General features: G+C 30.6%; 2 protein-coding genes and 2 non-coding genes across 5 annotated transcripts; 2 read left to right on the top strand and 2 right to left on the bottom strand.

The window, feature by feature from the left end:
- Positions 1 to 5,113: 5,113 nt before the first annotated feature.
- LOC148191553 (tetraspanin-19-like) lies at positions 5,114 to 9,321 on the bottom strand. Of its 2 annotated transcripts, none has more exons than XM_088099940.1 (6): positions 8,980 to 9,321; positions 8,026 to 8,125; positions 7,262 to 7,342; positions 7,032 to 7,136; positions 6,053 to 6,232; positions 5,114 to 5,523 (listed from the first exon to the last, which is right to left on the bottom strand). In XM_088099940.1, exons 1-6 carry the CDS (start codon positions 9,150 to 9,152, stop codon positions 5,512 to 5,514), a joined length of 651 nt encoding a protein of 216 aa, XP_087956066.1. In that variant the 5' UTR covers positions 9,153 to 9,321; the 3' UTR covers positions 5,114 to 5,511. The 2 variants fall into 2 exon arrangements, with proteins under 2 accessions (XP_087956066.1, XP_087956067.1); XM_088099941.1 differs by having other exon boundaries at positions 6,065 to 6,232; positions 8,980 to 9,319.
- A 105-nt stretch (positions 9,322 to 9,426) lies between these two features.
- TRNAV-UAC (transfer RNA valine (anticodon UAC)) lies at positions 9,427 to 9,499 on the top strand. The gene has a single exon. It is a non-coding gene; the product is annotated as a tRNA-Val (tRNA).
- An 88-nt stretch (positions 9,500 to 9,587) lies between these two features.
- Positions 9,588 to 9,660, top strand: TRNAV-UAC (transfer RNA valine (anticodon UAC)). Its single transcript has one exon. It is a non-coding gene; the product is annotated as a tRNA-Val (tRNA).
- A 258-nt stretch (positions 9,661 to 9,918) lies between these two features.
- On the bottom strand, positions 9,919 to 11,330 carry LOC124824738 (uncharacterized). The gene is made up of 2 exons (XM_088101026.1): positions 11,051 to 11,330; positions 9,919 to 10,298 (listed from the first exon to the last, which is right to left on the bottom strand). Exons 1-2 carry the CDS (start codon positions 11,283 to 11,285, stop codon positions 10,069 to 10,071), a joined length of 465 nt encoding a protein of 154 aa, XP_087957152.1. The 5' UTR covers positions 11,286 to 11,330; the 3' UTR covers positions 9,919 to 10,068.
- Between the last annotated feature and the right edge of the window lie 4,268 nt (positions 11,331 to 15,598).

Here is a 15,598-nt window from a genome sequence, read left to right on the forward strand (position 1 = left end):
ATTTTCTATCAAAAGTTGAAAAAACTATTTTATGTGTTGCATCAATTTTATAGGTACTTTTTTATGTCTTGTATGTGTTCTACGTATGGGTATATTGGTTTGTCTTCATGACTGTTTTTAGTTCCTAAACAAGTTCTTAGTTTTAGGTTTCCATAAAGTATGTTTCAAATTGTCAAAATACTAATTTATTCCTTAGGATTTTCTATATTATTGATTGTATTAGTCTTGTTCATGGGTATGAATTTTCAAGATTATATATTGGTTGTGTTGTTTAAAGTTGATACAAAAAAAAAGAAAGATAAGTTCCCTCTACAAAAGTTAAAGAAAAAGAAGAAAAGAAAAGAGACAAAAGAAGTGAAAAAAAAAGAGTTAAAAGAAAAGTGTGGCAACAACAACTAGGAAACCCATTTGAATTGGAATTTTTGGCTCTTGTCATTAAACCATTTTTCTCTTGTCATTAAACATAATTATTGGCTAAGAACATTACATCTTTTGATTCCTTAGTTTGTTTTGTTTTATTTTTCATCTATTATAGCATCATTCTTTAGGACTTTCCTTTTGTGTGCCTACATGTTTTTGTGCCTACATGTTTTTGTGCCTCTTTTCAAGATTGTCTTTTCTTGGACTCCTTTACATCATGTCTCATCTTTACTCCATTTGAGTTTAGCTTTCAAATTGTACTTTTATTTCTTGGCCTCTTAAGTGCTTGAAACATCTTGGGTTTGTGCTTCTTTTTTGGAGTTCGACTAACGTTCAAGGTAACATCTTAAAGGTTGAAGAAAAACTATTATAGTGACTCCTTTTGGTTTGGAAAAGAGAGGATACATGCCGTATTTGGGAGAACACAAGGATAGGACAAACACTTGAGAAGTAAGAAAAAAAGCATTTGCACATTTCTATTGTTACTTTTGTATCATAGAAACTTTGTATTTAGTTTCTTGGTTTGTAATCTTTGTTCATTTGTTTCTTTGCTTAGTGTCTTGGGAAAATGCCTTTGTTGCAATCCCATATCCATAGCTAAATTTATGCAATAGCTTAATTTCCAGTTTAAAAGTGAAAGTGTGTCAAAGGGTTCCAAAGTGTTACTTGCACTTTCACATGGGGTCGTCTAGCCTCTTTACATTCCATTTACTTTCCTTTTATTCTTTTCTTTGATTTTAGGTCTTTGTGATATATAGGTGTGTTTGTAGCATCTAAGATAAACCTTTCTTTGGTTTAAGAGCATTCTTGCATTTGTATTTGATACATTGGAATATTTTTACCTAGAAGCTTAGGTAAGGATAATTTAAGAAAAAGTTGTTTAGGAAGGACTTGGTTTCTAAGCTTGTCCATTGTGACCCACCTCTTCTTCCTGGGAGCTACATGGAACATCCTTACTCTTTGTTTCTTTCTAGAAATCCTCAATCCGAAAAGAAAACTTCATTTGTGAAAACCTTTTCCATTCATAGTTGTAAAGTTCTTTCAAAACCTTTGTGAACTACTTTTTACTTTACAACATTAGTGAACACTCACATCATTCTAGTATACGTGGTAGTGTGAGGGATAGCCAAGAGGGCATGCATATTAAAGATGAACTCCAACAATAAAGGAGAGAGATAAGTGAGTTGAAAGATATATTTACCCAATTCATGATAAATCAACCACTCTCCCTTCTAGTGTTTTACAGGTACTTCACTTGGTATCACTAGAAGAAAAAAAATAGCCACAGAAAGGAAAAATAAACCAACACCTCCCCATTTGAACATTGAACAAAAAGAAACACTCTCGATGAAATAGTTTCGTAGAGGGCTTCATGAGGTTGAAAGAGGCCTGAAGGTTCGTGAGGCCTTAAGAGGATATGAGGGGTAGAGATTAGCCAGACAACATGTAAAACAACTGGCTGAGACTCAACGATCTCCAACTTCATCCATCGAAATAGTTTCCAACGCTCCCGCACTTCCATTGATACAACAAATTCAACATATGAAAAGTGGAACAATCATTAAGCTCCCACAACTAGAATCCTCTATGACAGGAAAAGTAAAGAGACTGAAATTACTATCAACTGAGAAACAAAATCCTAAGGAACAATCAAATTCCAATGACAAATTTGTCAACAAGTAGTTGAAGAAACAAGTAGCCTCTTCAAACAAAAGAAAAAAACTAATTAGCAAGACTGCTAGCCAAGAGTCAACGCTTAAAAAGAAAAAAACTAGTGATCAAATGTTAGTAAAACCAACATTGAATGTTCATGCATCTAAACCCATTAAGACAAAATCAAAAATTCAAATCATGAATGTTCATGCATCTAAACTCATTAAGACAAAATCAGAAATTCAAATCATTCCAGAAGAAAAATCATCTCGACGATCCGAGAAACTAACAATAATCCACCAAAGTCCTTTCTTATATTAAATATTAGACAAACTCAAAAATACAAAATTAAAACAATTATATGCATTATGTCCAATTTATTCCAACTAAAAAAAGTACATATAAAAATAAAACAAATTAATAGTAATTTCAATATAATATATATATAAAATACGCTTCGCACTTAATAATATTAAATATATAACTTCTTCAACCAATATATGGTGGGTTTAATGTCTCAATAGGTTCCTGTTTTTGTTCAGAATTTGAAATAGGTCCCTTTATTTTTTGGCGTCTCAATTGGGTCCTTATTTTTGTTAATTTGATGCAAATAAATCCTTTCCGTCAATTTCATCAAACGGCGTTAATGAATGTGTGACGTGGCCTTACACGTGTCAATACTGTCCTCAGGTCACGTCACACATTCATTAACGCCGTTTGATGAAATTGACGGAAAGGATTTATTTGCATCAAATTAACAAAAATAAGAACCCAATTGAGACGCCAAAAAATAAAGTGACCTATTTCAAATTCTGAACAAAAATAGGAACCTATTGAAACATTAAACCTATATGGTGTGATAAAACTCACGTGAAACGGGGTTCTTTGTACCCACCTAAACTTTCTTTTAATGCCAAAACTACTGGTAAATTTTTTTTTTCTTATTATAACTACTCCACCTATCCATTTTTACTCACACTTCTTTAATCTAACGCCGCACCTCCAGCTCTTCTTTGCTCTCCGAGTGCACCACAGCTTTGTTGCTACTCTAGCATATTTCTTCATAGCACCAACGTTCGAAGAAATTACTAAAAAAAAAACAAGTAAACAAAATAAAAAAGTAGAAAAGAAAATATTAAATGAATATCTGATTTTGAAATTGGTTACAAATGTTCACTAAATTTTGAAATATGAGAAAAATATTATCAGATTTCAAAATTCCATACAGATAGAAGTATTCATCTAATTTCAAAATTTGGTGAATTCTTTAATTGAATTTTGAAATCTGATAAATTTTTAATCGAATTTTAAAATTTAATAATTTCTTTAATCGAATTTTAAAATTTAGTAATTTTCATAATTAGATTTTGAAATTTAACGAACTCTTTAACCAATTTTGAAATTTAGTGAATTTTCTAAACCAAATTTCAAAATTTAATATATGCAAAACATAATAAAAATATATATAAATTTCAAACGAAATAAATATAAAATTTTAAACCTAACTAAGCTAACAAAAATGTTTATACATGAAAGATACCAAATAAAATGAAAAAGAAGATGAAATTGAATGAATGAAAAAAAAACTAACATTAATTCAAGAAAAGGTCGAGTTGAACAGAGCAAACATACCACCACAACAAGGACATGAAAACTTCATAAGCAGAAAGACGAGAGAAGAAACAAGACATTTGAAGAGACTTCATGATGCATGACACCAAATATAAAGTACAATAAATATGATTTGGTCAGTATGCTTACCTAATTTTTTTTCATTTTATATAGATTTTAACTGAATGAAGGTACAAGAAGAAGTCCCATGAAATAGTCAAAAGAGTATACAGATATCTTCCTGATCCATTTCTGTACCAATGAGATTACCTATGTTACCTTCACTTCTACTACTTTTTCTGTACCAATGCTAAAGGATATTTTTAGACCTTGGTTACTTACGTCTGTAGTCACCTGTCCTTTGAGAAGGATTTTGATTATTTCCAATATTAACAATGTTTAGCTCACATTGAGATTTAGATTCATAAGGTGGAGGATTAAAGGTGTGTACCATGTTCAGATTACTTTTACTTTGTCGTCTTTATATTTCCTCTAGTTGTTTTCTTTATTTAAGGTTGTTTTCTTCTAAATAGGTCAAGAGAATAACAAAAACAAAAGTACTTATAAAAATAAAAAACTATATACATACACTATTTAGAAGCAAGTTCCGACAATTAAGTGAGTTTCGTTTCGTTAAGATCAATGATAAGTAGGATTGTCGTCGATTTTATTGATCTTGGGTGATATTGAACAACTATTATTTTATATTTATGTGATGTTTACTATATTATGTAAATTTATATAATATTCATAGTCATGCATTAATTTAATAAGGTGTAAAGAACAAGATTTAAAAACAATATCTCAAAAAACGGATGTAACTTTAATGAGATTAAATTTCACCGATAAACCTGTATTATATAAGATTAAATTCTGTTCATATAAATTGTTTTTCCTACCATTGTTACAGTGATGATAAAAATAGATAACTATGATTCCTCAATAACAAAATTACACTGCGTTTCTAGTCCTAACAAAATTACAACTTTCTAACGGCTATAGTCATTAGTTCTTTCTGAGTATTCCATATAAAGTATGAATCTTGAATAAGTATATAATTCTTCTTATAGCACTGGAATAATACAAAACCACGGATTCCTCTAATGGAAGACATTCACAAATACTATCAATAAAAAAGCATCCTTTAATTTCTTTAATTTTGTAATTAGTCTATTTGCTATTGTGCCAATCTGGAAGAAAGGTGTTAATTAATTACATTACACTAATAATAAAACAGAAATAAGGATCTTTGTCTCAAAAATTTAAAACAATTTTTTTCTGTTTCCATTTTTAAAACAAGCAACGCAAAGATACCTGCAAAATATCATTTTCTTCTGCCTTTGTTCAAGTGGTGAAATGAAGTTTATCAGAATCTCAAGTCAAAGAAGTTTAAACAGATAAAAGCGTGAAAAAAAATGGGCCAATGATGTTTTTGTGTAAATGAACTGGACGCCAAAACTCCATTTTGTATCCACAATGGATGAATGATGAGAACCCAGTTTAAACAAAAGAATATTTGCTCATATCTATTGATCCACCTTCGTAGATACTTTTAACAGAAGATAGAGGGGGTTGTTCAAGAGATTGTGTTTTATTTACGATAAACAGACATGATATATGATTACACACGTTTACTCACAACTGTGTGAAAATGGTTTATTTGTCCCCAGGATCACGATAAGCACTTGTTTCTCCCATAGCCATTGATTCAATAGTTAATCCGTCTCCAGCGTGTAGGTCATCTTCTAAACCAATTGGCATAAAAAAGGACTGCTTGCCTCACTTTCCATGGATCCAGACGTCAAGGTTAAATTGAAGGCTATGGCCTTACCTATTTGACTGATTAAAGAAGGAAACTTTCATTTAAATGGAGAGAAGTTCAAAGCTAGAGCTAAGATTTAACATGCTGACCACTATACAATAAAACAATAACCAGGACTTGTCTCACCAAGGAAACAAATAAATAGTGACTAAATGAAATCATAAAGCGACTTCATAATGTATTTGACCACTGACAGAATAGTGTTAACATTAAAATTAAATCAATATCATGCAACAATAAAGCATCAGTAGAGGTTAATGCTCTAATTTCCAAAAAAAAAAAGGTTCCGAAAAATGAATGAAGAAAATTGAGATCGCTATCATAAGTACTAAAGATTCAATCTAATACATCATCACTTTCAAATTTTCAGTATACACCGATGTACAGTCTATAAGCCAACTTGCCTATTCAAACCACCTAACAATGAGACTGGGGCATGATAATACGTACTTAAACAGAGTAGTAGTGAAACTAAATCATAAAGAAAATCCGTGACGACTCAAATAAGAAAGTTAAGATCAAGAAAAGAATTCCAATCTAGTTTACCTTGCCACTTACCCTATTCCATGTTTCATTTCCATGTGCATATCCTGGATCAACAACAACATATTGAGGTGGAGCATTCTTCAAGAGTGGCACCCTGTCAGGAGTATATTCATCATCACTGTCATAATATTGATGTGGTCCTAGTGCTTTGAGTATCATTGCCAATAGTAAAGAGAGTCCCTGCTTGTTAACAGCACAGGCAGCCATCCGTCAATGCATCATTCATTAACCAAATTCCAAATGTAACTCCATCTTCAGATTTTGGAACCAAAAGCAAGTAGAAATATGTAACAAAGTGCAACAAGAAATATGCACTAGCTGATTACGTAGTTTACTGACAGAACAAATGAATTAGAGAGAGTATACACATCGTACCAGTTGGCAGTTGTTTTACATGTTAATTATATACCTAGAATGACAGTTTAGATCTCATCAACAACAGGAGTATTACCTATAAGAATCCCTTAATAATAAAATATGCATTAAAATTATCAGTAGAGGAACCAAAGAGATAAATATAAAAGGGACAATAAACAGGATACAGTTAGAAAGAAATGATGAAAGCTGATATTTTCATTTTCCATCTTTTCATTACAGATTAAAGCTGTTATTGACCGTATGAAAGAGATATGTGTTCAAAAGAAGAAAGTTTCCGCTGTGTAGTGCTTATCATGTTAGTCTTACACACTATGGTTCCCTAAACTTGCTTTGGGAAAGCAATATTTTTTAAAAGAATTCAGTATACTGTAATCATTGGAGACAGTTTTCTCGATATGCTTTATAAGAGAAAGAAGCTACTTAGACAATCTTGAAAACCTGAATTCAAAGTTCCCTTTAATTAAAAAACTTGTGTTTAAAACTTGCAATGATCTTGGAAGTGGGAATTCAGTAGGAAACTTTGGCAATAGGTAAATAATATGCTTCAACAATAATTTATCATAAATTATTACAGCCACAGACAGAGAAGAGAGAGATTTACCTGTACAGAAACAAGAAACAGGCCTACCCATTTGCACATCTCATAATTTGATCTGATGAAATTCTTGAACTGATCAAAACTCCCAGAGGGGTCCTTTGGGAAGTCCTGACTCCAATTTTCACGTTTAGATGGATCAGATTCAATATGTCACAGGAAGAGAAGACTTTAAAATATAAAAGCAATGAATTAACAAAAACATTATTGAAATTATTTTTTATAGACAACAATACCTTCTCCCAGTCCTGATTCACAAATACATCAACAGTTAATGCAGCCTCCAGCATGAGAAGCAAAACCACAAACACCATATACTGTAAGCAGTCAAGGTTAACATTGCCTTAATGACCACTTAATGAGATGGCTTTGCTATTGAACACAACTAACTGCATAAAACTAAAAGTTTCAGCACTGAAACATAATAGTGGTTGCTTAACAATCACCAAAAGTGCAACTAAGTGATAATAATTCGGTAGAGGGAATTAATGACCACATTGAACGGTGAACATTCCCTTACGTAAATTATTAAATGATTATACTTATCTTAAATATTGTATTATAACAATAAATAAATAAAATAAAAATAAAAATAAAAAAACTAACATCAGCAATTAAAATTGTATGTCTCAAATTCAGTGAAAAAAATTAAAACTTTCAGCAGTAAAAATTATTTAAATTGTTTGCTAGCTACCTTAAATATAACTTTCGTATTTTATTAAATTAAAACATTTTTCCTTACTATGCATTTAGCACTTAAAATTAAAAAAATTATAATTTAGATGTAGAGAAATTGCTTCAAAAATACCGTAAGAGTAATTTTATGATGCATTTATATTTTAGTTTATTTTATGATATGCTACAATATATACAATTTTTCACATAAATGTTATTTGTACTCCCATGCTTGCAACCTAAATTTTAAGAAATGCCATATCCATGTGTAGCATCAGAGCCGTATCTGTTACTAAAATAATGGTAGACTAAAAGAAAAGGATACCAAATACAGGCAACAGCCATTAGCAGTTTCTGCAGCTACATGACCTAAACACGTTACTACACAAAACACCGCTCCAAGGCCAAGAAACGTGTAAATGAACCTGATTTCATAAGAAAAAAAAACATGTCTTCAGAATCTATCCATACAGACCAGAAAATTTAATAATGTAAAGCGGAATTAAACTAGCAGGAAATACTGAGTATATCTATCCATAAAGATCACAAAAATAAGCAATCAGTTTGACAACATCCCCTCCCCCACCTCCAATTCCCACAAAATATATATATATATATATATATATATATATATATATATATATATATATATATATATATATATATATATATATATATATATATTCACGTTCAAAAGATTTGTATCACATAAATTTTTTGTACCATCCAGTGCTCCTCACAATGAACAAATCTAAGGTTTTAAAAACTGGTTTGTGTCTAACGTTAAGGTTCTTGAAGTTTCTACAACTACAATAACTTTTCTACAATATCAAGAATCATAACAAAACTGCTATTGTGACCACAATTTAACACCTTGAATATATTTATATCCTAAGCCAGAACCCCAACCCTGCTCCAAAAGTCCGGGTAATACATAATTGATTTCCCGGTTCTCTTAATTCCATTAAGAGCTTGCAAGTGGACAGAGCACAAAATTCAACAGCTTTATGATGACAAAAACGCCTCCCCCAATCAACATTTCTCTCTTCCACAATTAACTCCTTTGGTTTCCTAGAACGTTATCTTTCATTCAACATTTTAGTACAAAAGCAATAAAAACACATTAATATCATAAAATCAAATCATAATTTTTAATATTTTATTTCATTATTAAAAATATTGAAATCCATCTTCACTGGTCAATCGAAATCCAAATTTTCTCATTCATTAATACAAGGATAAGTAGAAAAAAAAATGGAGGGAAAAATGAAAATTTTACCATGGAGGTGGATAATCATCAGAATCGTGACCAAAGGGGAGGTCACCCATCTCCCTCTGCCAAACCCTAATCATCCAAGCGGAGTACAGAATCATGGCTAACCCGGCCATCCCAATCACCGAGTTCACCAGCTTCAATATGGATTGAATGCAGCTTCTCAACACCCTCACCATTTTCTTTGTGATTTCTAATTCGTGGGAAATGGAATAATGTAAGAACAACTTAACCCCCAGAATCCAATGAAAGCAGAATTGAAAATTGAACTAGAGCGCAAAGAAACCCTAGATCGAAATCTAGGGCTCGTACGCTTAACGGATTCGAAGAGAGCAAGGAGGTTATAAGTTTTTCCTTTAGATTACTTTATGGCTATGAGGTTTACAGCCTATTATGACGTCATTATTATAACTTATAATATATATAAATAATTTCTTAAAAAATAGTATGCCAGTTGCTGTGGTGTAGTGGTTATCACGTTAGTCTTACACACTAAAGGTCTCCAGTTCGATCCTGGGCAGCAACATTTTAGTTTTTTCTGTTTTGGTAGAACATCAAATTAAAAATATATTACATATTTATTTATATTATACACTAATATATATGAACGTGTTGTTGCTGTGGTGTAGTGGTTATCACGTTAGTCTTACACACTAAAGGTCCCCAGTTCGATCCTGGGCAGCAACAATTTTGATTTTTACTATTTTCCTAGAATAATCAAATTAAAAATATATTAAAACTTATTTCTTTTATACATTATCAGAAAAAACCCAAATAAAAAATAAATGTTATTTGAAACCCTTCAAAATTATTCTGCAGTTCCTCTTGTAATCATCAATATTTCTAAAGTTTCTTCTTTAGACATTTGCGCTACCAGTCATTGACAGAGCATGTTCCAATAGGACAGACAAATTCACAGCATAGACATTCATTCTCAGGTTGGAATACACAAGTGAAACCACGAACCCCTCTTTATTGAACTTTTGTCTTTCACAAGTGCTTAAATAAAAATCATCATTACAAATTTTGTTCTTTTAATTAAATCACTTGGAGTGAATTGTAGATGGTACATAAAATGTTTATTCAGTTTTTCCTTTAACTTGAATCAAAGTCCAGGTACATTCTATAAGCATTTCTGTCTGAGGAGTAGTAGCCTTGAATCAAAGTGTCAACTAGGAAACCATATTTCTTGTAAAGATTCACTGCAGGAGTCCTCAAGGGATCCACATGAAGCATTATGCGCGAAACTTTTCTTGTCCTGCATTTCTCAACTGCTGCTTTCAACAGAGTCTCTCCGTGGCCTTGTCCCCTATATTGCTCCTTCACTAATAAACCAAAATGTGTAAACCCATATTGCCAATAACCAAAAGTTGAAGATTCAATCCCAGCAATGTAAACCCATATTGCCAATAAACAGTTTCAACAAAAATAATTACATAATAAATAGTATAAAATAATATTAAAGACATAAAATATCATGATCTTATAGCATTATAACTATACACTATGCTACAGGATTTTAGTAATATTCAAATAACAAAAAGATTCAAATTAAACATATCATATCATACTACTTAGGTTTAAGATTCAGCAATACTCGTTAAAAATAAAGGACTACAATTTGAACCAAAACGAAAATAGCAAAAAGCTCAGGTTGATCATTTTTTATTTCTTAATTAAGAAAGATAAAAAGCTAAATAACATCATATTAAACATTTGTCATTAGGTTATTACAACAAAGCTTTTGGCTATTTTTCTATGGTTTTGACTAATTTTCTTCAAGGTTACGTTTATAGTTCATTACACTAGTTATTCAATTCGGACACTTAAGCCTGATTTTCATAAAACTTTTCACTAGCTGCGGGTGATATACGACACCACGATAGTTTTTTCTTCATAAGTAGTAGAAAAGGCTCAGATTATTTAGTTGGGAAGTTTCATCAAACAAGTTATGGGCATGACTTGAATTCTTGATAACGAAACAAACACTAGCATTGGAAAGACCCAATTTCAGTTTCTGAATGCAACCATCCTTTCATGAGATAGATGTAAGCAAGAAAACGAATGGGGTTGGAACCTGCGAGCTTGGTGATGGAGGCGTACAGGGAAGAAGGCCAAGAATACATGACGTAGCCTGCAAGCTCGCCATCCACGTGAAGATAAAGCAATCCACTGTTCTTCTTTTGCAGTTCATCGTGAAAGAATGAAGCTAGTGATTCGTGTTTTGGAAAGATCTTTCTTTCTAATTTTACTATTTCTTCCACTGTCTTGGCACAGTTTCTACTGAGCTCAAGAATCGCCACATTCGCCATGATTGGTAACTCAAAAAAGAACTCCAGACTTGTAATATTTCATGCTTATGTTAATTTAAGAATTTATTATCTTTACTTAATTTATGTTTATTGATTAATTGTTTAATGAATAAGAGGCTACTATGTAAGTTTTTATTTATAAAGTTTTTATAATTAAAAATAAAATAAATAAAATCATTTTGATCTAGTTGTAAGTATTATTTGAAAATTATTTTGAAGAGTTCATTGAAATATATAAATATATCATAAAATACTTTCATAACTTTAGATAATATGTCATATAATAGACTCACATACGTAAAAATAAGTCCTTAAAACAAACATAGGACCCGTCAAGTAATTTTAATAAGTGATTCACTTGAGCTTTTTTTCTCCAAAATAGGTCATTTAATTTTTTCAATATATAAAATAAACTACTTTCTAAGAAAGGGAGAATGATAATAATTGTAAAACCCAAAAAAACTGGTATGTTAGAAGTGGTGGTGGTGTAAAAATAGTGATACTCGATTATTTTAATATTAAACGGTTTTATTATAAATAGTTTTGTTATAAACGAGTTTTATTATTTTAAAATGTATCATTTCTTTATAAATCACTTTTCTACCTTTATCCATATTCTCTCTAAGAGTTCTAACTCTTGAGTCATCTCTTTGACAATTAAAAGGTACCTAATTGACCACGACAACGAGGTATATGTTTTTACTCGATCAGTTTCTTCAATAGAACAAGTAAGTTTCAACTCTTTTTTCCTCTATTGTTTCCAAATATGTTTTAGAGGAATCTTGTACAGTTGCATGTGTAATCATGTATCTCCTACACGTTCTTGGTTCATCTAGAGTTCTAAGGACTCTGTTCGTTTGCAATCGGCGAAGCGTTCTTAGAGTTGGGCAGTGTCTTTGAGAGGTAAGGGAAGCTAGAATTTTCTTTAATTGATGTTTGTGGTATAAATTTGATGTTTATATGTGTATTAAACTGATTTGGTGTCATTTTTGCGTTTGTGCTAGTTTTAACTTATTTAATTGGATGTAATTGAGTATTTAGTGATGAAATGTTGATGTGAGGTATATTGGATGATATTTTGGTTTGGAATTTGTATGTTAACATGTTGCATTACTAATTTGAATGTGTGTTGTAAAGTGTATGGAATAAAGAGTTGAAAATCTAGGAGTTTTGGTAGTGTTGTGAAGGGAAAAGGGGTTATAGGTAGTGAAATTGTGAGAGAAGGATTGTAAACTGTTTGAGGCATTTTTGGTATATTATGAGATGTTTTGTGACTTGTCTAAGAATTCAAATGAAGGAAATTTGATGTAAGAGTGTTTGGTGGTTGATAGGTAGAGTTTAGCTTAGTTTAGAACTAGATTTTGGGGGTTTGGACTAGTGAGAATTTAAATTATAGGTTCTGTGTCTAATGGTCATTTTGGAGGGTGTTAGTAAGTCAATTGGGACTTGTTGGAATCCTTAAGTTGTTTAAAAATAAGCTATAACAGAATTCAATTTGGGTTTATAAAGTGAGGTTTTGGTTAATTTTGGATTGAAATCATGTGATCAATCACTTTAAAATGAGTTTATGTTGGTTTAAACACATTTGTTTAGGTCCATTTGAGTGCATAATACAATCTAGGAGTGTTAGAAGTTGAGAAAGATGCATAGAATAGGTCATGAGTGGTTGAGGGGTGCAAATTTTGCAATTTCAGTGTCGTAGAACTATGCAGTCTCGCTGAGCGAGAGAATGTCCGCTAAGCAAGCAAAACACTTCTAGCTGAGTGAAAGTCTCGTTGAGCGAGAGGTGAGTGAGAAGAACCCATTGTTTTTGTTTTCGCACAACGAGTTTAGTGCGCTGAGCGACTAGTCAGAACTTGTTTTGATTATTTCTTTCTTTGTTTTATGATAACGTTGAGCTATGATTTGATTTTTAGAATGGTGTAGAAGTATCTATGATATTATATGATTATGTGGAAAATATGAATTGAAATACATAATGTTTTATTCTTGAGGTTATGTATGTATTGGAAGTATGGTTGATGGACATAATTCCATGATCCTCATGGAGAGGTTACATGGTCATACTTTGTGTTGTTGTTGTATGAATGTATGGAGGTTTTAACTGGTGGTCTATTTTGAAACTCTAACAATCATCCATTCTCAAGTAGAGAGGAATGAGTCATGTGGTGAAAGTAGCGGAAGGTTCTTGTCTGTAGGCTTTGATCATGGCCCTAGGCAATTGAAATGGACTAACCTTGTGTGGTGCTTGGGGTGGGCCAACTGTTTACCATACAAGTGCGCAAACTACCGAGAGTTCGACATTCATACCTAATTCGGATGAGTCTTATCTAGGTTATGGCATGTATAAGATGTTTGGTTTGTTATTATACTGAATTGAGTTTATGTTTGAATTAGTGTGTGTGTATATATATATATGTGTGTATATATATATATATATATATGTATATATATGTATATATATATGTACATACACACAAAATTGTTTTGTTTATCTAGTTTGTCCTTACTTTTGTGTTTGTCTGTCTGTGTGTTGTCTTTTTTGCAATGATCAGCTTAGTCAGTGTTAGCTTAGAGAGAACATCTTTCAAGGGATTTAACTTTTGGTTGAGAGAGAAAAGCAATAACATAGATAGTCTTTAGCTCATTAAGGATAGGATTTCTTATCCTAAAAGCCTCTAAGTTCTTTATAAATTCTTATATGTGTATGTCTTATTTTAATAGTTTTATATTATTAAATTGGGATGTTAAAATAATAAAGCATAAACTTATACATAAGAAACAATATCAATGTGGCTACTTTTAACAAATAAATATAAATGTATTTTAATTTTAATTTTAATATGTTTAAATAATTAATTTAGTATTATAAATATTGATATGCAATTTTATTATAAATATTTTAATTTTGTTAATTTTATTTAAATTTTTTTAATAATCATCTTTATTAATTATCAAATGTTTTTTTAAGATAAAATAATATTAATATATAATTAATTTTAAAAAAGTTAATTTATAAATTATAATAAAATAGGATAATATCCTATTAATTATTAAATGAATTCTTTGAGAATTTGCCATAATATATATATTTTTTTATTGTTTGATTTAGGAGTGTTGGGTTAAGGATGCAGTGGGAATTTAAATACTTTTAAATAGATGCTATATTTTACTTTTAATATTATGGAGGTAGGATGAGTACTTAGTTCTAAATACTAGTTAATTTAACACAAAGAATGTGTTTATTTCTAAATACAATTTTGAATAAGTATTACTGTTTATATATTTTTTATTATAACTAATTATAATTTATATATTTACATGTTACATAATGTATAATTATATAACTGTAATTATATTTAAAATTATTACATTATTTCTATTATTTGAAACCTGAAATTCACGACAGAGGCTTATATTTAGATTACAATCATTTAACTAATTTATTTGCAACAAATATATAATTATAATTATAAATTATCATGTAAATATTAATGAAGTAAATAATTTTGAACCTATTCAAAATCATATATAATCAGACTAATATATATATAACATAACAATTAAGAATATAACTATTTTTGTTTTTTATTGTTAAAAAATGGTACTAAATAATAATAAAATTAAAAGATAAATATGTTTTTGATCTTTGAAGTATTACGTAAAATTGAAAATTATTCTTGATCGAAATTTTGATACTCTTTGGTCCTTCATTGATTTTAGTTTTTATTTTGCACAGTTTTAAAGTGTATTTTACATGACAATTGAAGTTTCAATTTACCATTAGTTAACATGTGTGCTTGGTGATATATCTTGTTTCCTTTGCTGTTGTTAGTCCTTTGTGTTGGTAAAATAAGTTGTAATTAGTCTTTGATTTAGAAGTTTGAGTTATTAACTGCCCTTGTGTTGTTAGTTTGAGTTGATAATATTCCTTGTGTTATGAAGAATGAATTAGGTTTGCATTATTAGTCTTTGACTTTGAATAAATGAAATATATCTTTATAAATGAGTAAGAAAGAGAAGGGAGTCATAAAAATAATTAAGTTATAAAGAATATTGTCGCAACCGGAATCGCGACGGGACGACGATCCAAAAAGAAACGGGTTTCGAAAAGAGATTTGGAGTCGCCACCATAGTTTTTTATGGAAAACTACGGAAAAACCATAAAATGATAAGACATGGTCTACAAGAACCAGATTCTAGGTTCGGGAGTCGGTTACGTGTAGGGAAGGTATTAACACCCTACAACGCCTGCCTTAAGGCAGTACCTTTAACTAAATGCACGAATATGATGTGGTTTTCAAAATGTTTAA

Source organism: Vigna umbellata, chromosome 10, assembly GCF_029865625.1.
Source record: "Vigna umbellata cultivar VRB3 chromosome 10, Vumbellata_1.0, whole genome shotgun sequence".
NCBI classification, from domain to species: Eukaryota; Viridiplantae; Streptophyta; class Magnoliopsida; order Fabales; family Fabaceae; genus Vigna; species Vigna umbellata.

Excerpts from the sequence above, each read along its gene's own strand:
- LOC148191553 (XM_088099940.1), bottom strand. The coding sequence starts at position 9,152 with ATGGTGAGGGTGTTGAGAAGCTGCATTCAATCCATATTGAAGCTGGTG. Across the intron at positions 8,126-8,979 it reads GATGATTATCCACCTCCATG|GTTCATTTACACGTTTCTTG; the intron begins GTAAAATTTTCA and ends TTATGAAATCAG. Across the intron at positions 7,343-8,025 it reads ATGGCTGTTGCCTGTATTTG|TATATGGTGTTTGTGGTTTT; the intron begins GTATCCTTTTCT and ends GACTGCTTACAG.
- LOC124824738 (XM_088101026.1), bottom strand. The coding sequence starts at position 11,285 with ATGGCGAATGTGGCGATTCTTGAGCTCAGTAGAAACTGTGCCAAGACA. Across the intron at positions 10,299-11,050 it reads CTCCATCACCAAGCTCGCAG|TGAAGGAGCAATATAGGGGA; the intron begins GTTCCAACCCCA and ends TTGGTTTATTAG.